General features: G+C 35.8%; 1 protein-coding gene across 1 annotated transcript in view; it reads left to right on the top strand.

The window, feature by feature from the left end:
- The window catches only part of LOC6599128 (sex determination protein fruitless), a 52651-nt gene extending 35269 nt beyond the window's left edge, over positions 1-17382 (top strand). Inside the window, exons 5-8 of the mRNA XM_026993443.1 lie at positions 14504-14670; positions 14770-16330; positions 16385-16860; positions 16931-17382. Coding sequence (XP_026849244.1) covers positions 14504-14670; positions 14770-16330; positions 16385-16860; positions 16931-17204 — 2478 coding nt within the window. The 3' untranslated portion in view covers positions 17205-17382. The remainder of the gene's footprint in view (positions 1-14503; positions 14671-14769; positions 16331-16384; positions 16861-16930) is intronic.
- The last annotated feature ends 9429 nt before the right edge of the window (positions 17383-26811 follow it).

Here is a 26811-nt window from a genome sequence, read left to right as displayed (position 1 = left end):
AGATGGAGGCAACAACAAGGACTTTGACTTACTTAAGCGAAGATCAAGCGAGAGGCTTGATAATGATGATGATGATGATGATGATGATGGAAGAAATTCAACAATACACTAATACACACACACACAAACACCAATATATGTATATACCGTTAAATCTATGTATATACATATGTATATATTTTATTAATTATGTAAACGAGGCAAAGAACAGAAACAGAAGAAGTGAAATCAGGAGGAACCGAACAGAACGTTCGTTCTTCTGAGCAAAGAGAAACTCTAGCAAATAGGAAAGAGACAGCAACACACACACACACACACACACACACACACAATAGAGCAGGCAGGCTATAATCATACACAAAACATACATCTATATATAATATATAGTATATATATTATACACAATAATTATATAGCAGCATATTGTCGAATTGTTGAAGTTTATACCAAGAAGCGAACTTGTTTTTTTTTTTCGAATCCAATGAGAACATACAATGAGTATGTGAGTGAATGATCAGCCGTAGGATTGATGATTGATTGAATGAGGAGTGAGGAGAATGTTAGAGAACTTAAATTAAGTGCGACCGCAAGAGGGTATCCAGGGTATCCACAGGGAATGCCCCGAATTTTGGATAGCAACAGAGCAACTGTTTTTTCTATACAATTAACTTGAACGGGAAAACAATTAAAGCTAATGAAAGGAGAGTAAAATTGCAGCGCGAAAGAGTTGTAGCAGGAATCTAATAAAACAAATATTATATATATATATATATATATATATATATATATACATACATATATATATGATATATATACAACTATATATATTTTTCAAAAGTATGTATAAGAGAACGTAAGACATATAGGCAAGAAAGAAAAAGCGCAAAAAAAATTGAAAATAAATTTACAAAAAAAGGAAAAACGTAAAAAATTGCTAACTATACATGATAAAACATTGATCTAATTGAATATATGATTTAGTAATGCTAGAAATAGCGATTAACGATAAACATAAACATAATGAAAAGAACAGTGAACACGTGATGTAACTTTTTAAGTAGCGCAGCAGCAGAAGCCGCCGCAGCCGAGGATATAGTAGGAGGATCATTATGAGTGTGCATGATGGCGATGACGATGATAATAACGAGTTAAAGTAGCTTAAAACAAAGCCCTCCCCCTCTCCCACACACATACCCACACCCATACATAACCCCAGAGTAAAAGCAAAGTGAACTGGTGACCCCGACACCACATACATCAATACACCATTACACAACAGCAATCACCAATGCAGCACCTGTAGCCTTCATTTGTGCGTCTTTGATTTGGCATTGAGCAACGAGTGAACGTAGTAAAACATACATATCCCAACACACCCAGGCAGACCAGACCCACTGCTAGCCAGACAGATCTGATCGGACAGACGACACAGCTATATGGAGGACGGCTGACTCTATAGAGGACAGACGCGTTTCGATGGCGAATTAGTGAACAACTTCAGCTGTGCTAATGCTCCGCTTAGGCCCTAGTGAAACCAAACCCCTGTTAAAACCCTTTTAAAAGGCCCTCACACACGCGTATATATATACACATACAGAACTTATTATACAGTAACATATACATATATCTATATACAATATTTATATATACATATAAACCAGATGCAGCAACAGCAACAACAATGAGGAGACATTTTTGGAATTCAGATAAAATTTGAGAAAACAAAAAATTAAGAAAACAATTTGCTAGGAAAGCAACAGAAAGCAACAGCAGCAGAATTACATAGAATATCTGTGATCTTAACGATATTTATATAAATCTATATACATAAACCAACAAATATATATATACATATATATGTATATCTATATAACATATATATATATGTATATATATATATGTATATGAGTAGTAGAGGGACAAGAAACACACACTAGAAATACCATCTAAGGGTAGCTGTAGAGGAAGCATGCAAAAAATGATTGCAACAATATTTAGGCTCAACGTTTGGGGTATAGAAAGAACCTCTTGAAAATTTACATATATATAAAAATCACCAAAAAGACCCAAATTCTTGACGCACACAAAACACGCACCCTACCCGCCCCTCCCAGACATCATCCAATACATTTTCTGTTCCGTACCAAGTTTACTTTGCTTTGAAAAAAAATATATATATATATAAAACTCAACCCTTTTTTTTTGGCTTCATGATGAAAATATTTAAGAAAACCCCTAGATTTTGTGTTATTATAAATTATCTAAATGAATTTGCCAGGAATCGCCTTCTATGGCTTAATGGGAAACGAAGTTCCTTCAGTCTCCCTGCAGGAGAGTCCATCGATAATGCGGACAAACCCTTTCCACCCTTTCCACTCGAGTGATTAGCCCGGCAACAACAAAAGCACCGGCAAACCAAGCACCAACAACAAAATGCAAATCGATCTCAAAATTATAAAAACAAACGAAAACAAAAATATTATCTATAAAAAAACATTACAAAGAAAGTTTGTAAAAACTTTTGTGGTTTGGGCTAAACAGAGATAGAGAAAAGAAAAGAAAAGAAATGGGAAATAAAAGCTCGTTGCAGCAGCGGTTTGTGCGGGGATTTTTACATTCGATTTTTGGCAACGGATTGGGAACAGCAAAATACAAAATACAAAAAACAAAAACAAATAAATGGTAATAAATATTAAGAAAAATAAGCAACAAGAAAACAAAGAGAAAACACGCTAGACAAAATTCAAAATTCTAAATTTTAAACCAAAAAAGGAAAAGAAAAAACAAAAACAAAACAAAAAAAGGAAGAAGCAACAAACTTTTTGGCTGACAAAGAAAAAAAGAGGAGAAACAAACACAAACACTTTTGGATTAAACAATTTGGCTGTGATAGCATTACAAGAATAGTGAATAATTAAAGGATAAAAAAAAATATTTAACCGCAAAAAAAAACCAAATATATTTGCTTTGCATTTTGGAAAAGCGAGGAGGCGTGAAGAAGAAGAAAAAATTAATGATGGAAATTAGCGCGTTGCCATTTTTCACTTTTGTTGTTGGCTTACTTTTCTCATGCAGTATTAGACGAGACAGGGAGACGGGGTGACAGGGGACTGGGGACGGGTGGACGGGGGACGGGGAACTTTGGAGCAGTAGAGGAGTAGAAGCAACAGGCATCAATTCAATAATTGTGATGTAAAACAAAAAACCAACACAGAATATCTGCATTAACAATTACTATACTATAAACATAATCGAACCATAATCATAAACGAGAGTAAAGAAAACAAAATTTAACATTTAGGAACAAATTAAAACAAAAAAAAAAATGAGAGCAAAACAAAATTGTGATTTTCGGCCTTTTAGAAACAAAATTATAAACAATTAATAACGATAAACGATTAACGATTAACGATAATACTTAAAAATTAAGTAATAATGATAAAAACAAAAACCAAAAGCTTTCTCAATAATTTTAATTGCATTTCCATAGAAGACATGATAAACTGAAAATAAAAGAACACAAAAGGGAGGTTACTTTTTATTTTAGGCACAGCCAGACCAAAAAGTCTTCGCACAGCCACCGCACAGGAGAGCAACTGGGGAAAGTAATGTGAGAAATGAAAACGAAACATTCCAGAAGACGAAGAATCGAAGAAGGATGGAAAGGGTTTGCACAGGGAATCAAGGGATAGGGAAAGGAAACTTCAGGCCCAAACACACATGCTTTTTGTCTATATTTGTGTTTTTTTTTTTTTTTTTTTTTTTACATAAATTTATGCACTGAATATACCCCCACAAACACACTCTCACACGACAACAAATGAAAAACCACAAACACAATGTCTTACACTCTGTGTCTCTTATAAACAATTTTTTTCTATATATAAACACACACGTACATATATGCATATATATGTATATCTGAATATATATGTATATTTAATTTTAATGTTTAAGCGAAAATGTTATTATTATTATACCAACTTATATGAAATTTATTTAGCTTTAGCAACAAAACAAAACGATTTAACAAAAAAACAAAACAAAAAACAAAAAACGTGGCAACAAATTTCTATTACAATATTTCTTTTGTTCATTTGATAAGTTTTTGAAACTCCTTCTGTTCTGTAATGTACTATGTATTATTATCCGCAAAAACCCAACACTCACACAGCAGATTACAACGATGTTAAATGATTTTCGAACACACAGGAGCGAACACAATGAACTTCTTGTAAGCTATATGAGAAAAAGAAACCCAACCGCAGCACTTTTATCCAAATCCAAATCCAAATTAAATTCAAGTCAAATATTGTGACCACAGCAGAAAGCAACAAAATAAAAATTAAAAAAACAGTTTAAGTGGAAAAAAAAAACAAATATAAAAATAAAAAAAAAAGCAAATACTTTTGGCCTTTTTTCTCCATTCAACCTTCATTTTGATCATCCGATTTTTACCCATCTGAAGTTCTCATATATCATTGGAAAATTCATTGTGTAGACATTTTCATTTGCCCTCATTTATTGTATGGTGTTAATTTTGTATGGTTTTAGTCCTAAGTTTAGTCGCTAAGAATTGATTTTGCTAGCGCCTAAGTTGTGATCAAAAGTTCCTTAGTTTGGTTCCCCCATAAACATAAACATTAGTTTTTGTTTCAGTTTTTGTTTAATTTTTAATTTTCAACAAGCCATTCAGCAAACAGCAGCAGCAACAAGAATAAAAATTTCTAACAAGTTCCTTGACAAACAGCAAAACAAAAAACAAAAAAAAAAAACAAAACAAAAACAAAATAAGCGAATAAAATATAATAATGATGCTAAAATAAAACATAGAAAACATATAGCAAAATATACAAACTACAAAATTGCCAATGGACCCCATAAAAAAAAGCTAAAAGACAAAACAAAGACAGTCACACAGTTTGTTGTTTTTTTTTATATTTTTAATTAATGAATTTATCTGTATAATTTCTTTGATATTCTTTTACTTTTTGATCGATTTTTATTTTGGTTTTTTAGGGATTGTTGCCAGTGTTTTTTCGTGTTTCGTGTAGGAAAAGAGAGAAAAGAACTTTTGGATCAAATCATTGCTAATACAAATTTTTAGTGGAAATTTTACGAGTAACAAAACTTTTAGGCCTAAATAGAAACGAGAGACTCCAAAATTTAATTGAATTGATTTAGCTTCGTTTTCTAAATTGTATTATTCTTTAGACGCGAATTACGAAAGAATTATGAAGAAACAAAATTAAGGAAAAGGAAATTCCAAATTTTGAACATACGTACATATATATTTAAATGCACTTAACACTCAGATACGAAAGGCATATATATGTACATACATATACTATATATGCGATTATATATATGATTATCTATATAGATATTCAGCTTCAGTTGTACGATTTCTGCTTTGGGTTCATGTTCTCCTTTGAGTTGAGCACAGGAAACGGAAACACATAGGAACTACATAATTAAAGAGGAAACAAAATATCATTAGGCGTAACTGCAAAAATGCATTTTAAAGGAAACAGGAATTTAAAATTATATATACAACAAAAAACAAAAAACACCACTACAAGAAACAAGAAAAAGGACAAAAAAAAACAAACAAATTATATATACAGTACATTTTGGAGAGTCAAAAGTAAGGATATTTATATATGAACGTATATATAAATCGCAGACACACACACACACAGCCACTCAGACACAATCCCCTCACCACCACCACCTCCACCACCTCCACCACCACCACCACCACCAGTCCCCTCTAAATAGGATATAGACGTAGATCGAAGCTTCAACTTGTACAGCAATAATGTGGAGGAAGAACAGGAAGCAGGAGGAATTCGGAATTATAAATGAATAAACAATTTACGCTAGAATTGCATACAAGTCGAATTTATATAAATCTATATACATACAATACATACTATATACATATATACACCTCTATATATATATATATATATATATATATATTGTACTAGCAATTTTATCATACTCAACCTACTGTAATACAAAAACAATTTTGAGTTCGTTTCCCACGATTCTAAGACAAAAAAAAAACAAAACAAAACAAATTTATCGAGAAAACTCAGACGAAAGCTTTGGCACAACAAAACCAATTTATAACCAATGAAAAAAACATAAAAATGGAATCACCACCAAAAGAAAAAAAAAAACTAAACCAAAATTCCAAAACCCAAATTTCAACTCAAAAAACGGCTACCAGGAACGTACTATAATACAAAAAACAAAAATTGCAAGTTTCGGCAAAGGAAAAACAAAAAAGAATTTCGACAACTTCGTTTCGGTTTTAATTTTCGGCATAGACAACCAACAACTTTTTTAATTTGATTTCCCATTTTCGATTCTACACATAATTCTATTCAATTCTAGCAGAACAAAGTGCTCAGGGTAAACACACAGATTCTTCCAATACAATATAACTAATGAAATAAATGAACAGAAAAACAGAAAAAAAAACTGGAATACCGCAGAACAGCAGAACGGCAAACAATATTTATATATGCATATATCCCTCGATATATATACATACAACCAAATAGTATATATGTACAACAATTACAGCAGACAGCAACAACAATAGTACCAATATTTAAACACGAATCTAATTTACAAAAAAGTGTTGAAAAAGTATACATAAATACGTACTTACATACATATACTCGTACTACAATTAGAGTATGAAATATGAAACAAAGGACAAACAACAAACAACAAACAACAAACAACAGGCAACAAAATGGCTGCTGAGGAAAGGCTTTATAAGCGCATTACGTAGTACGAAACATACAATATATAATGTTTATAAGCGATTTATATTTTTTAAATTGAAGCGTATTTTTTTAATATCAACTCTAATCAACTACACAATAAAACAACAGCAACAACAACTACAAAGAGAGAAATAAGAAGAAGGAATGGGCTATGCTAAACGGCTATAGCGCGGAACCACAAAGGATTATTTATACACAATCAAACAATAGTCGAAATATAAATGAATATATTTTAAAGCTTAAGCAAACTAAACATTTAAATATAATCATCCCCATTCCCATTCCCATTCACTTCAATCTTTTTGTTTCATGTTGTTTATAAAGTAAATAGCCCCCAGACCTCTCCCAAGCTTTTCCCCAGCTCCTACGCCAAAAGACCTACCCATATATGCCTTGTTTTTTTTTTAACACAGTCCTAGCAAAATGATAAATAAATAAATGAAATAAGTCAAATTTACACTGAGAAAAATATGCTACAATTTCTGATGTGATGACTGGCAAGAACTAGTTGGAACTAGTTCCAGACCCATATAAGCAGACGCATTTACCAATAGAACTTCTCCTCAAATGACAATAAACCAAAGCAAACAGTGAACTGAAGCGGTAACTAGTTCGTGAACTAGTTTCACGAACCAAAACCGAACCGAACCAAGCCACACCACAAACCTAAATCAATGTTTTAAACAATCAACAATGAACTGAACCTAGTTCCAGGAACAAGGAGCCGGGAACCGGGAACCGAACCAACAAGCACCGAATATAGAATTGTTACACACAGAATGTACATACAATAAATAGATTACAGAATTGCAGAACCAAGTTCAAAGAACTAGTTCCAAGGAAAAAACAACTTGCCACCCCAACAGCAGAATTGCAGCATATACTTACAACGTAGCAAAACAGATAAATGAAATATTATTGATTGATTGATTGATTAAAGACACACACACACACACACACAGCCACAAATGTACCCTGTTGACGAATTGCCTTCTTCTAAGTGAATGAATTCATTTTTACATAATCACCTACAATACAAATAAAGTAAGACCACGATAGATCGTACCCCACAGTACCCCTGAGACCGCAGGAAACGATGATCGATCATCGATGGATAACGACCGATAACAATTAATAGCAACAATTATAAAAAGAGAAACCGATTAAAGTAAAGTTCACGAATGACAAGGAACAATTGATATTTACACCCACACATTACAGCTCATAGATGTTTGCCCCGTTTTTTACAGTGTTACATCAAACATAAATCAAATAAAAGCCCAAAAAAAGAGAAAATAACTAAAGGAAATAGACCAGAACACAACTTGAGTTGTAGTCTATGTCTATGTCTATGTCTATGTCAATGATGATAGAAGCAAAGTATATACAAATTGTTTGTTTGTTCCCGTTTTGTGTATATTGATACGTAGATACATATACAGATATATTTACGAGTACCACATGTGTTTCTGTTTGACAAATCCTTACTTTGAATATGCCTTTTTCTGTTTGTTAAGCGAAACTTGTAAGAGAAGACAAGCGAGACAGTCGACAGACGATAGTCGATAGTCGACGATCCACAATCGATCCTCCACACAGCAGAGTGAAACGCAATAAACTGAACATAAACTAGCAATTGGTTTCATCGGCGTATTGAATCAGCAGCAATAAGAATAATACAAACCATAAAACACACTATTGCAAACTCGAGTTAATAACGAAATAAAAATAATAACGACAACCATAACCAATAAACTGAATGTTTGAGTGCCAAGCTAACAATTCGAGGACAACCTGTACATACAATACAATAAATGATAAACGAACTGAGAGAAATGAATCTTATAAGAGACAAAAACCCCACACAGACCACACCACAGACACCACACACAAAAGAGTACCTGTGTTGCGTGAGTGGATGTGCGGCTGGGCGTGTGCCGTGCCTACAGTGGAGCGAACTAGTTCCAAAAATACTAGGCACAATTCTAGGCGGAAAACTGTATTAAGTGTTCCTGCCTCTTGAAGCACACACGCACATCCGCACCGACTCACTGACACTCTGAATACTCTATCTAATCTATAGGATCTACATATAGTAGGTATATTTTTTTGTTTCGACTTGAAAAATGCTGGGAAAATGCTGGAAATGCGAATGAACCAAACTATATGCTGATATAAAAGAGTGCATATATTGTATATATTGAATAGTTGGCATGACTCTAGAGGGAAAACATAGGCAAAACAAAAAAAAAAATAGGCGATCCCGAGAACACTTTTAACTCTAACCGAATCGAAACGAAATCTGCTGTTACATGATACGATCTCCAGGGAAGGATTGCATCAAAGTGCATTATTTAGGGAGGAATCTGGAGACATCTGAGGCAAAAATAGAACCAATTTTCGAAGAAAACAAAACCCAAGCCACAGCCACAGCCACAGCCCCAAAAGGCCCAGCCCCACTGTAAACACTGTAATGTACATTTCCAATCGCATTCACACAGGCAGACACTCACACACCCCCCTTTTTGATACGCTAAAATCAAGCTAAAGAATACGATATATACGCACTTACATACGATATGTATAAGTATATATACATATATGCATAGGTATAGTTAACAGATAGCAGGACATTTGGTAACCTAAACAAAAAAGCTTCAAAAGTTATAAACAATGTTTTGGTATAAGCTCAATACACACACTCACACACAGACACACGGAAACTCATACATATACAGAGGAGAAGAAAAGAAAAAGAAAAAGAAAAAAGGAAGGCGAAAGCAGAAAGCTGAAAAATTGTTAATACCAAAGGAAAAACGGGAAGGAAAAAGCTGGCTTTCGCGGCTTATTTTATATATATCTGTCGAATCTGAGAAACAAGCGGCAGATGAACAATTTTTTGGTAAAATGCAAGCGAAAACAAAAATAAAAAACCAAAAAAAAAAAGAAACGTAAGAAAAGTAAAAGAAGAAAAGATAAAAAAAACAACACTGTAGTGCCTACTCCCCTTAAAAAAAAGAAAAAGAAAATAAAAATAAAATAAAATAAAATAAACAACAACAAAAAAACTAAAAAAAAATATATATATACAATACATATATACATTATACATACTAAAGTAATATTTTATAAAAACGCAGAAAGGAAAAACTAAAAAAAAAAAAAACAAAGAAAAGAAAAAGAAAGAGGAAAAGGCATGGAAAGAGGCGTCAAAAACGGAAATTGCAGTTTTTTTGATAGTTATTTTTTTAGCGAGAGCAATGGGAGGCATTGAGATCTATATATACATATATATAACTAAATATACATACACAACTATTATATATATATACATTAGTATATGGTATACACACAGACTCTCACACACATTAATACATATGGCATACTTATGGCATGTAAAATAATTAGTTTCTGACGAATTAAAGACAGGAGAATTTACTAGCAGAAAACTGCAGAGAGAGCAATTTTAGGCAGTTAGTAATACTACACACACACACACACACACACACACACACACACACACACACACACAAACAACCAAATCAAATCAAACAACAAACAAAGTAGAAACAACAACAACAAAGTAGTTTTGCATATCCCAAAAAAAACAAGAGAGAGAGAGAGAGAAAGAAGCGAAAGCGGAAAAGGAAAAGGAAACGATAAAGAAAACGAGAAAGGTAGAAAGGTAGAAGGGAAAGCCCTCTAAAATGAAACAAAAGCCCACTCACACACACACAGATACACAGACAAATTTATCAAAGAAATTAAATGAAATAAAATTAGTTTTTAGCGAAAGAAAAACGAAACAAAAAATACAAGTATTTTCACAATTAAAAGCTAAAGCATATTTAATAAATTTAAAAAGAAGAACCCCAAAAACAAGCAACCCCCCAACAAGAACAAACAAATGTTTCGACTTAAGCGCAAAAAAGAATGAATAGACATTTTTAACCTTCCCGAAATCATTTCGAAACCGAAACAATTTACACAGACGGAGACCCCGCACAAGCGAAAGAGAGCTCTCAGAAACCAGAAAGCTGTAGTTGTTTTTGTTTCAATTGAGTTTGAATTGAAAATTATATGAAATATAATCAAAAAACACACGAAACAGCTGAGAAATGAGAACAAATGAATAGCAAAATAATAGGTTTAGTAAACGACGGTTGAGAAAATTTTTTAAGTTCCCTATTGAGGCTCATTCACATACATAATTTAACATATTTTTTATAACAATTATTATTTGTTTGTTTGTAGACACTTATTTTTTTAACTATTTTCTTTAAGTTTTGAAACCTAAATAAATATAAAAACCAATAGAGAACAGCTCTAGGCAGAAGCATTCCAAGAAATTTGATGAGGATTAATTGGGGGAAGCCCCCAGAGACCCAGACAAGAAGGCGAGCTGTTTTCTGCCTAACGAGAGGCGGTTGAAAGAAGCAACATATGAACCATATGAAAACCATAAATCCGTTGAGAGGTAAAACTAGAGCAGAACAACCAGATCAAGATCAAGAACCGGAAACAGAAAAAGAACCAGAACCAGAACAAGAACAAGAGCAAGAAGAAGAATAAATAGCTGCAATACGTTATGATTACGTCAATATGTTCCTACAATATAGACATACAAGAATACATAAATAATTTATATGAATAGATATATACTTAACTAACTGTAAACACAACACCACACAAAAAACAAAGCAAAAAACCACAAAAAAAGCAAATGGAAAATGGAAAATGAAAAATGATAGAAAAGAAGGAGTTATACAATAATTAATTTAAGGCATTCCGCAAAGAGAGAGCCTTCAGCAAGAGCAACTAACTAACTAAATCGAAATCTTGAAAATAGGCAGAATTCGAACGAGGTATCGTTGGCTTTCAGTTCTAGAATTGGAGGCCCCCCACATTTTGTTTCAGTTTCAGGCTTCATTTACCCATTACCCATTTTTCATTATTCGTAGACTAAGTTGAGCGATTTCCCCTATAATTTATTGAAGTATATAAATAAAATTAATTCATAAATTAATTCAAGATTACATATACATACATACAATATACAATACTATAAACGGCAATTTAAGTTCCAATCGATACACTTTAGTTTTCATTTATTTTTTTATTATTATTATTATTATTATTGATTACAGTCGAAATAAGATTTTGATATTTTGTGGCTAATAAAAAACACCTAAAAAAAATGAAAGAAACCAACAAAAAAGACAAATAAACAAAATATATAAATAAATACATTCGATCATCATTTCGTTCATTCATTCAGTCTCATGTACATTCCACACACACTCGCACACTTACAGTCACACTGGAACTGAAACTGGAACTAGTTCGCAGCAGACACAACTGTACTTTGTACGCTGTGTACTTTATAATGCAAAAGAGCTTGACGGGAACTCAACAGATATACAATGTATGGGAAATAACAACAAAATTATTACTACAAAACAACAAGAAAGCAAAAACGGAAGGTTAAAAATATTACGCTAACTATATATATTTTTTTCGTAGTTGGAATGAGAATTAAAAAAAAAAACCAAAAGCACTGAGCAAAATAATACATTAATTAAGAAAGAGCTCTCAAACTCAACTCAAACTCAACTCAAAACTCAACTCGATTCGATTCGATTCAACTCAACTCGTTTTTGGAGTTGTCCCAATGCTGAATAACGAACCATTTAAACTAACTATACAAGAACTAAGGAGAGCAGCTTATCAGGCACCAAAATAAAAAAAAAAAAACAAAACAAAAAAACAAAACAAAACAAAATAGAAGCAATCAAGATGAATATTTTAGAATGAAATGAAATTCAATTACTTACACACACACACACATTTTAGGCAAAACCAAAACCGAAAATAAACACACACATGCCCAACACACAACAAATTTATATAAAAACTATTACGAAAAAAAAAAAATGAAAGAAGAAACAAGAATTAAGATGAAAATTATTTAAGCAAAGCAAGGCATATCATAGTTTATAACAAACAAAAAAGAGAAAACACACAAGGAAAGTGAAAATGAAAAGAGAGCAAGCGAAAAAGATTCTGAACTGATTCCCAGAGACCTACCGCCTACCGAGCAGATCCCACAACCCTCCTGTATCCCTCTGAATCCCCCCTACAGAGTCCCCCCACAAAGACAGAAAGGAAAAAGTAAGGCTAACGAGAGGGAATCAAGACAGCGAGCAAAAAGGGAAGACAAATACTACACAACATAAATGATAGGAAAAACAAAAGAAAAAACAACAAATGAAACTATATGATCAGCAGGATCAAGAGCAGGATCAGTCAGTCATATATAGCTAGCTATATAGTCTATGCCTAACAAAAACATTTCTAGTAGTCGAGATCGAGCCGTAAGCGATGGAGAAAGAAAGCGAAATTTGTACCCACACACACACACACACACACACACACACACACACACACGCACAAGACCCTCTAACACACACACACACACACGTACACACATACGGAACAAATACAAATACAAACAAAGAGTAAAGAATGAAAGAATAAAGACGATGTAGCTGAAGAAGCTGAAAATGGGGGAAAACAAAAACATGAAAAAGAAGATGAAATAAAATTCTATATAAATAGAAATATTGAAAAATATTTGCCCAAAATTTGAGTTTTTATTGAAATGCAAACGAAACTGTACATGGCCCAAGCCATGGAAGGAAGTACAGGCACCCAAACGTTGAGAAATTATGAGGCAAGGCCTGAATGAGACCCACATATAATGATGCTAGAATATTGATATAGTATGTGTAATGCTTTCTCATTGTTTCGAAACGTACTGTACTGCCCTGTACTGCCTAAACATAGATATACAATACCATAATATATGAACGCACAGTACGTATCGGAACTATTTGACATTTTACTGGAGCAAAAACTGGAGATACCTCTAGGGAGTCCACAGTAGTAGCTTTTCAAGCATTCAATTGTCTTATGGTTCTGAAACGTTGTGTATGTATGTCTGATAGTCTAGAGATTTTTCTGGATTATTTTGTCCCCTCTTTTTGTTCTAAGAAAACTTTTGTGCCCAACTGTACTCAAGCATAAGTTGGTCCCCAGCCGACTTGAGAAACGTAAGTATGCATTTCTACTACTCCTACCGCTTCTTTTTCCCCCTTTCTTTCTTCCCCGCTCCCTGACCCTGTCCCTCTCCATCTTCCTCTTTTCATTTCGATTCTTTCCATATTTTCGTTTGCCAGATCTGCCAGATAGTTTTTCTATATGTACTTATAGATGTGCTTAAGTGTGTGCTTGCTTTGCTTTTAGTTGTGTAGAGAGCCTTGCATGTGTTTTACAAGTGTCTGTAGCCCCTTCACAGGATATAGACCCTCTCCCTACAAACACACACACACAAAAACACACACACACCCACAGTCACACACACACACACACACACGACACACACACACCCACACAAATACAGCATAAGCTTGAGGAATACCCCAAAAGCAGTTTAGAAGCAAATATCACTTAAAATAAAATAGCTACCCCCAAAGCCCGCCCAAACCTGCGGTCCCAAAAAGAAAAGAGAAAGCCCTGACCACGAAACAGAGCAAAACAGAGAGCAGCAGAAAGAAGAACTGCCCAACACTGTTTTGTTTAGCCAAGCGTTGACCAACACTAATGAGCTGTGAACCGAACCCTTTGAATCCCCACAGCTTCTGCGCAACTTCACCTCTCCGATGAGCGCCATGGCCGCCAGTCGCTGCCCCACGCCATTCGCCTTCCCCTTCACGCCGCTGGGCCTGAGCCTCTTCGACATCGATCCGTCCAGAATACTTAGCCTGCTCCACCACCAGACCTGGCTGGCCGAAGAGGCACTGAGGTGAGTATTGCCCAGAGATCAACTATTGAGAACTATTCGAGAACTTCTACTTGATGGTTCACAATGTGTTTGTATGCTTGTATGCTTGTATGTTTACAGGACACGGGGCCTGCTGGCAGCACCCAAGGATTTCACCCACCGTTTTACCACATTAAGCGATCTGCTGACCAAGGACTATCAGCCGGTTGTCGGCCAGTCCCCAACGACGGCCACGTCCACGGCCACGACAACGACAACGAGCCCATCGTATGCCAAGCAGACCACAACGAACCGTTCCAGCGATGTACAGTACAAACAACAACAGCAACCACCTCATGCAGGATCTGCACCAGTTGCTCCAGGCAGCGGCTCTGGAGTGGCGGCAGCCTTCAACATGCGTTACCCCACACCGACAGCCTTCTACCAGCAGCAGCAATCGAAGGCGGCCAAGTCATCGCCCTCGCCCCAGCAAATGGCCACCAGCTCCACCTCCACCTCCACCTCCATGGGCATGTCCATCTCCATTGAGTCCGGCAGCGGCGGCGACGACAGCTGCAAGCGCAGCTCGGCGGACAGCGACGAGGTGACCATCGTGGAGCTGCCCAGCGAGCGGAGCGCTCAGCTCTATAAGGAGTCGCTGGAGCAGCTGCTGCAGCGGCGCCGGATCACCAGCAACAGCAGCGGCACCCCAGTGGGGTCGGTGGTCAGCGGATGCCCGCCCACTGGCGGCGGAGGGGTGATTGTCGATGCCACCGGCCTGAGGCAGTACACACAGCTGCTGCTGTCGGGGGCCGGGACCCCGGCCAGCTGCACGGACACGTCGAGCAGCTGCAAGGAGAAGAGCTCCTCATCGTCTACCTCATCGACGCCGCCGCCCAGCTCCTCGCTGCTGGCGCAGCATCAGCAGCTCAGCCAGATGCTGAAGAGCCCCTCGGATACCTGCTCGTCGCTGTTCAGCGGCTCGGAGCCCATCGAGGAGGAGACCCGCTGCGTGGTGTGCAACGCCCACTTCCCCAATGTGTGGCTGCTCGAGCAGCACGCCGCCCTCCAGCACCCCCACGTGGGGCCCGGCGAGGAGAAGCCCTTCATCTGTGAGCAGTGCGGCCAGTCGTACCGCTACCGCAGCGCATACGCCAAGCACAAGGAGCAGAACCACCGGGCCCGCCTGCCCGCCGACAAGCTCTTCACCTGCGACGTCTGCGGCATGCAGTTCCGTTACCTGAAGAGCTTCAAGAAGCACCGCCTCAACCACGCCCTCGAGCGACTGCACGGCAAGAAGACCATCGGAGTCGTCGGACGCCTGGGTGGCTCCCTGTCCGTGTCGGTATCGACTCCGCCATCGGCATCCGCATCCGCATCCGCTTCGGTGGGGCCCGTGGTGTCCACTCAAATGGACCAGGACGTGGTGACCAGCTCCCAGGAACCGATGCTGGCCGATGAGGGCGAGGATCTGCGGGTGAATGTAAAGCGCGAGGGCGCAGACGAGGGCTCCTCCACCCATCCAGAGGCCGGCGGTGGCGGCGGTGGCGGCGGCAGTGACGAACACGAGCAGGACAACACCATCGACTCGGCGGGCATCACGATGCTCTACCAGGACAACAACTCCTCGGCCTCGGCCTCCACCAGTGCCACAGAGCCGAACATCAGCAGCTCCGATGGCATACATAGTACAAACAAGCGGGTAAGTCTCTTGCGTCTCGACCTGCCCTCACCTTACCGCCACTGGCTCTTTCAGTCGCGCCTGCACCACTTGGAAACGGATCCCTCCTACCCACACCACCATCACCACCACCACCATCACCACCATCATCAGCAGCAGCAGCAATCACAGTCGCAGTCACAGCAGGGGCAGCTGCCACCTCATCTGGGTCACCATGTCTCACTGCCAATGGCGGCCAATGCCGCGGCCGCGGCCGCGGCCGCTTCCGGTTCCTCATCGTCGTCGGCAGCCGCTGCCGCCGTTGCAGCTGCCACTGCCGCCGCTCAGGCGGCCAATTCCAGCTCAAATTCTCTGGGCGTGGGCGCCACCGGAAGTGTTACCGGAGGCGGTGCTGGTTCCGCCGGCAGCGGCATCAGTTCACTCAGCTCGCTCACGTCACTGATCAACGCCGAGCGGATACCGAACGAACAGTTCCTGGGACTCAATCCCCAGGAGGCTTCGATACTGAATTTCTTGCGCGTCGATGCCGCCGAGCGACAGCGGGACAAGCGGTGAGATTATCATTTTTCAGCACCAGATTAATCACAGATCAATAAATGGAGCTGCGTATTCCATTCACAGGCCAGCCACCTCGCGCTTCGCATGCCCCTTCTGCGGCAAGTGTGTTCGCTCCAAGGAGAACCTCAAGCTGCACGTGCGCAAGCACACCGGCGAGCGTCCGTTCGTGTGCCTCTTCTGTGGCCGGGCCTTTGGCGGCAAGTCCGACCTGACCCGCCACCTGCGCATCCACACCGGCGAGCGGCCCTACCACTGCGAGTCCTGCGGCAAGTGCTTCGCCCGGGCCGACTACCTCTCGAAGCATCTCACCACCCACATCCACAATGCGCCGCGCTGAGATGAGGCGCGTAGGAGGCGGCTCCTACGCAGATAAGGAACCAGTAGCAGTCACCTACCACACACACACACACACCCACACACCCACACACACACACACAGAGGCACAAACTACAGGAAGAGCGTATATAGAAATTTATGTATAACTTTTTGATTAGAAAACGTAAAAATGGGGAAATCTGCGTTTGTTTTGTTTGCAAACAAATTTCTTTACAATAATTTTTTTTTTTTTTTTTTTTTTTTGGTGCAAGCAAGAAAAACAAATACAAATACAACTACAATATTGACAATTATTAGCACGGATATTAAAGTGCTTAAGATCTATCCATATATGATATGAATACCTATCTCTCTATATTGTATAAATACGTGTGTGTTAAGATTGTAATTGTAATTATAAATTGTAATTGTAATTGTAATTATTGTAGCACAAAAATTTCATGTTTGTTTGCGATCGATCGTTAAGTCTACGATTAGAACGATTAAGTCCCAATTAGAACGAATTTCGACTTTCGGTTTTGGTTCTTTAAAAGATAAAACTCATCATTTTCCGCGTATCTGAACCACAAAAAGAAATAACACTAGAACATGAACAACCATATAGTACCATATATGTATGAATAGTCTGTATTTTCTACCGAAACAACATAGGGAACGACGATTGAGAAGGAGGAGAAGGAGGAGAAGGAGTATGAATATGTACCACAAATCTGCCGTTTATATACACAATAGATAAAATATATATAATTTTACATTGATTTAAAAGAGAAGCTAAACTAGCAACAATTTGTACAAACAAAAGCGAAACAGAAACTAACTAAAAGTATCAGGGAATGCCAAGGTCCTGGGCATCCTGTAGAGAGGAGAGTAAGCAAATGCAATAACTGAGAGCGAACACTGTTACCTACCATAGAAAACAATAAACCAAGTTGGATTTTAGTTAATATTAGTGACAAACGAGAGGCGAACAGGAAGGAGAATCAAAATATGTGAACCCCCATAGAGGCAGGAGACAGAACAGAACCACTAACTGAACGGTTAACCCAAGCCTAAACTAAACTAAACTAAACTAAACTAAACTGTACAACTAACTGTTTTTTGTTTCACACATACATATGTGCATGGACATGTGTTGGCTAACGCCTAAAGTAGGATTATTAGAAAGCTAGGAGATACAAATAGGATTTACTTACAATACAATACATCTGTGCATGTGCAACCACCGTCAATAGTTTAATTTACAATATACAACGCAACGCAAAGCAAATCAAAACTAAATGAAATATGAAATATGAAACATAGCAACAATTAACATTAACAATTAACAATAGAAACTACAACACAAAACTAACTGTGATTACAACAAAACAACATTGAAGTTTTAACTGAAGAAACAAACCCTACAAGCTGAACATACATAGATTATACACAAAGATGACAACCCTGGCTAACAATAGACAAACGGAATGTAACGAAATGTGCAATGAAACAATAAGACAACACTAGAGAACGCATAGGATACCCCAAGAAGCCAACCCATCCCCAAAGTATAATATTCGCTTAATTGATTCTAATTTTGTACCGAAGAAAACTGCGTAAATCAAAGGACACACCCACGAACACACCAGACAATGGAAACCTAAGAAGAACTTTCAACCAAGAACATCGAATTAAATTGTAAAATGAAAAAAACCGAAAGCCAGAAACTCCTAAATAGTACGAGTACGATAGTATATATACTATTACGAGTGTGTATGAGAACATACGATATGTAAGAAACCATTTCCAGCATTTCCATTTTGTGTGTATCAACTAAATGTCTAACAAATTAAGAAGAATGTTTGCCGTACCAAAAAATAGATGAAGATGAGGAGGAGGAGGAGGAAGAGGAGGAAGACAAGAAAACAAAATATGAGAACAAATCAAAGTAAAAGTGGTAGAAGTAAAGTAAATGAAAACTTTCACTGTGCCAAAAAGTTTCAAGTACCTCATAATTTAAATAAATATTAAAGAAACAAACAAAACAAAACAAAACAAAAAACAGCAACTAATTACACCGATAAACAGCCCACACTACCCCTCCCTCCCTCCCTCCACACACACACACACACACACACACAGAAACACACACACATATACCTTCACCCAAAAACCATATAGATATATCCCCGAAACGAAATGAGTCTAGACAGAAATTGTCAAAACGTATGAATACATAGAAGCTGAAAGCGAAATGTTAACTAAACCTAATTTACCAATTTACCAATTTACCATTTAACTGAAGAATCAAAACGACAAAGAGAAGGCTAAAGAACATTTGGGGATACGAGTAGAGCCGGCTATCATCTACTTGGGTCTACCTTCTCTTGAGTTTTTTATTTCGAATCAATCCCTTCTTTCATATTCTTTAGCGACACACACACACACAGTTCTGCCTAAATTAAGTGTTCAATTGTAGTGAATAAATATATATATTTTGTGATAGTTTAACAAATTTACTGCACCGTTTGAACTCTGAACTCTGCCTAGCTCTATTTTCTATGTACATTTGAGTGAAAAGACAAGCGAGAACATTTTTCTCATGCCACATTTTGTTCGATTGTGTGTCAGTATATAAAGCATCAAAGATCAGGGCCTCTAGCAAATGTTATAGTTATAGTTTTATCATTATTATTATTATATATTGTAGTTTTTCTTAGGATTATAATAATTTCAATGAATATTTTGGTTTTTTTGGGTCTGTGTCAAACGTGGACCTAAAGATTCAGCTTTAGTTTTCTTTTGGGTTTCGTACTATTCGATTTGAATCTTTCTTTTTATTTATTAGATTAGCAAACAACAAAAAAGAAATGCAACAAACCAACAAACAACAACACTGCCTTTTGTAAACACACAACAACCAACAAAAATGCAAAATTTTTAAACACATTTTTTAGGGTATTCCTCTTTTTTTTAAACATGTATTTAAATATTACACGATTAATTTAGTGTCCTTTTTTTGGTAAACATCACAAATGCCGCATTCTTTTTGGGGGAACAACTTCTCTCTGTATATTTCTTTTTTCCATTTTTTTAAGCATTGAATAATGATTTTTTTTTAACCACAACAACAACAACAACAAGCTGTGAGCTATGTATGTGAATGGATCAATAAATTATAATTATTATTATTATTATTATTTTTATTACAACTATGACAAATATTATTATTGATTTTTTTGGATTTATTATTTAATAGTATTTATTAATAAAGTTTTTTGCAACGAATCTTTTTGTTTGGACTTCTTCGATTATCGGGCACATCCGTCGCACAGATTCAAACACATCCGATTTCATCCGTCGATTTCTTCCTTTACTTAACCCAAAAACAAAAATCCTTAAGCTTTTCATTTTGTAGTTGAAAAATGCGCCTTAAAAGAATTTTAGGAAATTATCGTAAGAGAAAAAAAAGGAAACGCAAAACAAAAACTAAAACTAAAATGAAAATGATACTTGAAAATTCCATTTCGGTTAAAGAAAAATACTTTAGGAACACCAGAAGAAGGAAAGCAATATTAACAAAATTTAAAAAATCCAAAATTAAAACTAAACTTATAGTAATTTTTTCTTAGGTGTGCGTGCAGTAAATGTTGATAAAAAATACAAAAAACAAAACCCATATGTGGCAGAATAACCATCAGAAAAGAAAAAAAAAACAAAACAAAACTTAAGGATAAAAATCGAATAAAAATACTTGAATTTTTTTGTGAATGTGCTGAGGGATTGGAGGAGCAGAACAATTGATTTTAAGCCAACAAATTGGAGGGATTCAAGACTCTTATTTCGTATATACATACATATACATATATTACAAATTTACCATATATATATATATATATATACACACACGCATACGCACATATATATACATATATACAGACTATGTATATGGTGTGAGATGTGAGCGAAGTGTAAGCGAGGGTTTTTTTAAGGGCATTGACAACATGCAGGAAAAATACGTGTAACAGCAAATTAAATTACAAAATCCAACAACGAAAAACTTTTGGCATTAACAATTAATGCATTTTTAAATAATGATATTTATTTATATATACATAGAGTTAGGAGCCCTGTAGCGGCAGCGGCTGCGGCAGCGGCAGCAGCAGCAGCGACAAGAAGGAGAAGCAGAAGGAGGCGAAATGAATGTCAGTTGAATGTCAGATAGGAGCATAAGAGAATCCAAATATTATACGATATATAGAATATATCTATATACAGATACATAAATGTACATGTGGTTTTCGGTGTCTATTACTTATATAAATAGATATATATACATTATATACATACATCATATTATATATACATACATGACGTGCATATTTTGAAACAAAACAGAAACCAACAAAAAAATAGAAAATATAAATGTTGTTCATTTAACTAATAAACAGAAACAACTCAACCTAACAAATACTATATGTGTATACTCGTACGTATATATATATATATATTAAACCAACGGTATTCCCCTCTCCCACACATACACACACACACACACGAAGAGAAGAGGCACCCTGTATCAGTGACATTCCAACACTTCAATTCTTTTCGTCATTTTCTTAGTACTTTTCCATGAAAATAATTTTTTTCCCCCTTTTCTATAATTTCCGATCCCTTTGCAGGGAGAAAAGCTTCCTTTTCTTATTTTCCCAAAGAAAGCTTCGATATTGAAGCTCTTTCGATTGTTATTCCTAACTGTTTCGATTATCGTTCGATTATTACTCGTTCGCTATCGAATGAAATGATAGTTTCCCCCCTTTTTTGGTCACATTTTCACGGGTGCCACTGAATCATTTAGCAAATACAAGGACTTTGTAATGAAATAATACAAATTGAACGATAAATAAAAACTACGATTTCATGAAATTAAGACAATTTCGAGGTTTCACATGCAAAAACAAAAACAAAAACAAAAAAACTAACCAAAAGACATAAACAATATAATGATGTTCTATATTGTTGTAAAAATGATTTTAAGTCAACCAATTCTGTTTTCAGTGTAATTTCGTTTTGAGAACTCCATTTAATGAATCAGAAAAGGAAGAGAGCAAATTTTAACTTGTCTAAAACTCAAAAAATAAATTGTTAACAGAAACTAACTCATGTATGTAAATACATTCAATGGAAACCATCTCGAAACTAACAACAAATATGCAACAAAAATATTTATATTGAGGCTGGAGGGAAGAGCGGTAGAGCGGAAGGAAAAGAAAAGCGAAACCCAAGAAGTAAGCATAATTAACATAAAATGTAGTACATGCAATATATTTTTCGGTGTTAGGCGTCTTTTTGAGATTTTTACAGAATACCAAACAAAAGTCCCTCAAAAAAAAACAAAACAAAACAAAACCAAACAAAAAACCTAAAAGCAAAAAAAAAACAAAAATCTATAAAGTAAAATATTTCATTGTTGATGTTGTGAGCAAAACCAATTAAGAAACCTAAACAAAAATCAAAACCCAAACCGAAACCAAAACCAAAACCAAACAAAAACTAAATTAAACCAAAGCAAAGCAAAACTAACTAAAAGTAAAATTTAACAAATGTAATTGTATTTATGTCTCTTACTGTCTCAAAAGTCTCTCTCACCTAAGCTCTAAACTTTAGCTGTCGTGTCTCTTCAAATATTTATAGAAGTTTACATAAGTCTAAGGAAGCGAGTCATTCGATTGAGATCGAAGGAAAAACAAGAGAAGAACAAGAAGGAGAATGTTTCAAACATTGTTTTTTTTTTTATACATAAAATACAAACAATTTGGTGTCTACAAAATATACGAAAAACTTAAGAAAGCTAAGGAAAAACAAAAAAATTTTTAGATCAAATTCAAGTGGTTAAAGGCAAAAGGCAGAGCAAAGCAGAAGCAGAAGCAGGCAGAAAGATACTGGTAATGGAAAATGGAGAATGGAAGTGGAATATTGGGAGGAAAATACTTAGCAATAATTCTGAAATGACCTCAATCAAATATTTTTTAAATTTTATATATTTTACTCGTGCGAAATGAAACCTAATGTGTAAATAAAACTTAAAAAAACATACAAAACGAAATAGCAAAAAAATGAAAAAAAAACACGTAAAAATGTCTCTCGAACGAACGAAGTAAGAATGTGATATTTTTCTAAGGTGTACTACAAAACAAAAACAAAACAAAAAAAAAACCAAGAAAACAAAACCAAAAAAAGACAAAAACCAGAAGAAAAACGTAAAATCAAAGTGGATAAAATCGAATAAAATATTTAACACTTTTACTGAAAACCAGAAATAGATCAAGCCCACATAAAATAGAACAAAATGCAATAGAGACTGATTTTTTGACATCATCACATCAGCAGCATCAGACATCACAGACATCAGCATAAAATCATCATCAGTAACGGTGAATGAAAGTAGAAAGTCAAAAGAAATTTCATTACACAAGGGATGGTGTGATTTCCTCAATTGGTGACCCCGAATGGATTCTTCGTTTTCCTCTTTTTTGGGTTTTGTCGATTAACACATTAGGGAGAGGGATCGAGAGAGGGATTGGTAGAGAGTTGGAGTTCGTGTGAAGGGATCGGAATTAATGGAACCAATTTGGAACGCATTGCGTGGTTTAGATTTAAACGAAAAATGGGACTTTGAAGCAATGTTAGTTTAAGCCAGATGCTGGATAGGTACGACCGGGGATCGAATGAATGAGTAGGAAATGAGAATGGAGGATGGAAGATGGAAGAATGAGATGCATTCGCGAAGAGTTGTAATTATTTTTGTGATAAAATCCGAAGCGCAATTTTTTTCTCCAACTGTATGGTAGGTAAGTGAGGAGCAGAGGCGAGTGCAGAATTCTGTATATAGACAGGGGGCGGTTGAGAGTGAGGATAGTGGGAAGGGTGAGGCTATAAGGGACGGATAATGGGAATGGGAATGGGAATGGGATGGATGAGAGTATGTTTATGACGGTGCTACGAACAAAGACGTAATTGAAAATGTGATACAGTTTTTTCCTTAACCTATTTATTGAACGGTACGCGGAAGGGCGCAGAAGAGAGCAGGGGATGGTGAGGAGTTGCGGAAAGGGAAACGGAAACGGAAGCGGTAGCGGAAGGAGCTTAGCATTATGCTTTAGAAGGTAAAAGATTTCTATTCACCATTTTCACCATTTTATTATTGTTTACTGCAACGGAAACGGATATGGGAACTGAAACGGAAACGAACACTGAAAAGGAAACGGGAAGCGAAAGGTCAAGTGAAAGATGAGTGAAAAATAGGAAAGAATGTGGCATATGAGTTTTGCTTTTGGTTTTTATACTTCATCGCTTCGGTTCGGTTCGGTTCAACCTTCCTTCGTTGAGATATCGCTGAGATAGCAAAAAGCAGAGACACAAAACACACACCACCATTCACCACCACAGAAGAAAAAACAACCACAAAAGAGCAGAGAACAGCAGGCCAGAGAATGATGAAGAATATTGTAAAAAATTTACACTTTAGGAAAATCTCTAAATTTTAAGCTTTCGGTGTTTTTAAACCAAAATGAAAATGAGTAAAAACAAAAATAAAAACCAAAAAAAAACGTAAAGAAAAACCTACAATAAACAATGGTAAGCAAAAAAAATAAATAAAAATTAAACCACAAAAAAATTAGCGAAAAAAACACAACAATTTATATATATATATTTCGATATTTAAAATTTCATTCGGAAAGAAAAGAAAAGCAAAACATTAACAATTTTGAGCAAACTCTCGGTGTTTTAAAATTAAGCGCATGCAAAATGAAACAAGAAAACCAAAACCAAAATGAAAATGAAAACAAAAACCTAAAACATTACACTAAACAACAACTTAACACAAAAAAAAAGGTAAAACAAAATATGAATAAGTTAAGTAAAACAGACGTAAACCAAAAACAAAAACCTCTTTCACTTTCGTGTCTTTGACTTAAAACCAAAAATTAAAACAGTAAAAAAAACAACAAATATTAAGCATATTTTTAAAATGTAATTTAGCACAAAAAAAAAACAAGAAAATATGAAGAAAAAAATATGGAAAACACAATTTTTAAACTACCAAAGTATTGATGTGTATTTGATAAACAAAATCCAAAATGATAAAAATGAAAAATGAAATGAAACTAAGCAAAATTAAACAAATTATTTGTTTCCACATCTCAAATATTTCGAATCTTTGCGTTTTTCGGTTTCGAATCTTGCGTTGAGAACGAGAAAGAATGGAAAAAAAACAAAACTTTTACAAAACTACGAAATGCAATGCCTGCCAAAGAATTAATGTTTTTTAATGCAAAAATGCAATGAGAAACACCAAATCAAACAAACAAAATTAAATTATATGTAAAACCAAAAGCAACAACAACAACAAGAGTTCAATAAAGCCGTTCCAATGATGAAACCAAAAAGAAAACTAAGAGCAAAAACAAGCATGACAAACAAAATCAAACTTGTTCGCAAAGTTTTTGCGTTTCCTTATACAAGACATTTATGAAAGAAGAAAAACAAGCACGAGAACCACGAAAAACATTTTTTTTGCAAGGAAAGGTAAAGAAAATAACAAAATGTGAACAACTATTTGTCGTGTACAAGACCATTTATTTGTATTAAACTAATAAAATGAAGTGTTTATTGGTTTATTTTTTAAAAAGAAATAACACCACCATTTTTATGCATTACATTATAAAATGAAGCCACAAACAAATAAAATAAAATAAATTACAAACAAAAACGTTTACTTTGAATTTGAATTTAACTTTCAATTCGAATAAAACTTACTATTATTTCTGTCGATGTGGCAGCCCACTGAAAGTATCCCAGGCTCACACAATTTGCGCCTTTTTTGTAGTCTTTTCTAGTATTTTTCATCATGCCTCGCCTCTTGTCCAATGCACCAATGTAGAGATCGAGTAGAAATACCACATGCAGCCATGTCTCAAGCCACAACGAATACTATTTCGCGGTCAGCATTGAGTTCCTGATGTTTGCCAGCAAAATCTCAATTCTTCAAAAATATCGCGAAAATTCCTGTCAAAAATTGGATCAATTTCACAATGGCGCTTCCATGGGACTTATATGAAAAAAAACGTAAACAAATTTTATCAATTTTTTACCTTCAGGTGGTGATTTTGATAGTCAAATGTAGTTAAAATGTAGCAAATTTGTAGTTAGCGTGTAGTTACCATGTTACAAAAATAATCGGCTAAGTTGTTGACCATAATTGAGGCAAAAACAATCAAAGCAATCGCCGTAGAAGAAAAACAACTCAAGTATTTTAAATGAACCAGTCAAATAGAAAATTGATTCATCAATCGTATGAAATTATGATGGCATGGCTTAATGTTCTATATAGCTAGTAATATTCAACGGAATATTAAAATCGAGGAATATGTAAAACAGAACTTGAATTCGTCAGTATATTTACGGTATATTTTTTAGATGAGATGGTATATTTTGGTATATTTCTGAGGGTTGGACTGTATATCTTATCGATACGCACTTACACTGATTTGCCGCTAAATTTTTTGAGCTTGACGTCGTTGTGTTGTTGATTTGATTAAACTTTTGCTTAAGCCGATAGAAAAGCA

The sequence above is a fragment of the Drosophila persimilis genome, unplaced genomic scaffold, assembly GCF_003286085.1.
Source record: "Drosophila persimilis strain 14011-0111.01,24,50 unplaced genomic scaffold, DperRS2 tig00000838-arrow-arrow-pilon, whole genome shotgun sequence".
Classification (NCBI taxonomy): Eukaryota; Metazoa; Arthropoda; class Insecta; order Diptera; family Drosophilidae; genus Drosophila; species Drosophila persimilis.
Note: the sequence above shows the minus strand (reverse complement) of the source record. Positions and strands in the feature narration are given on the sequence as shown.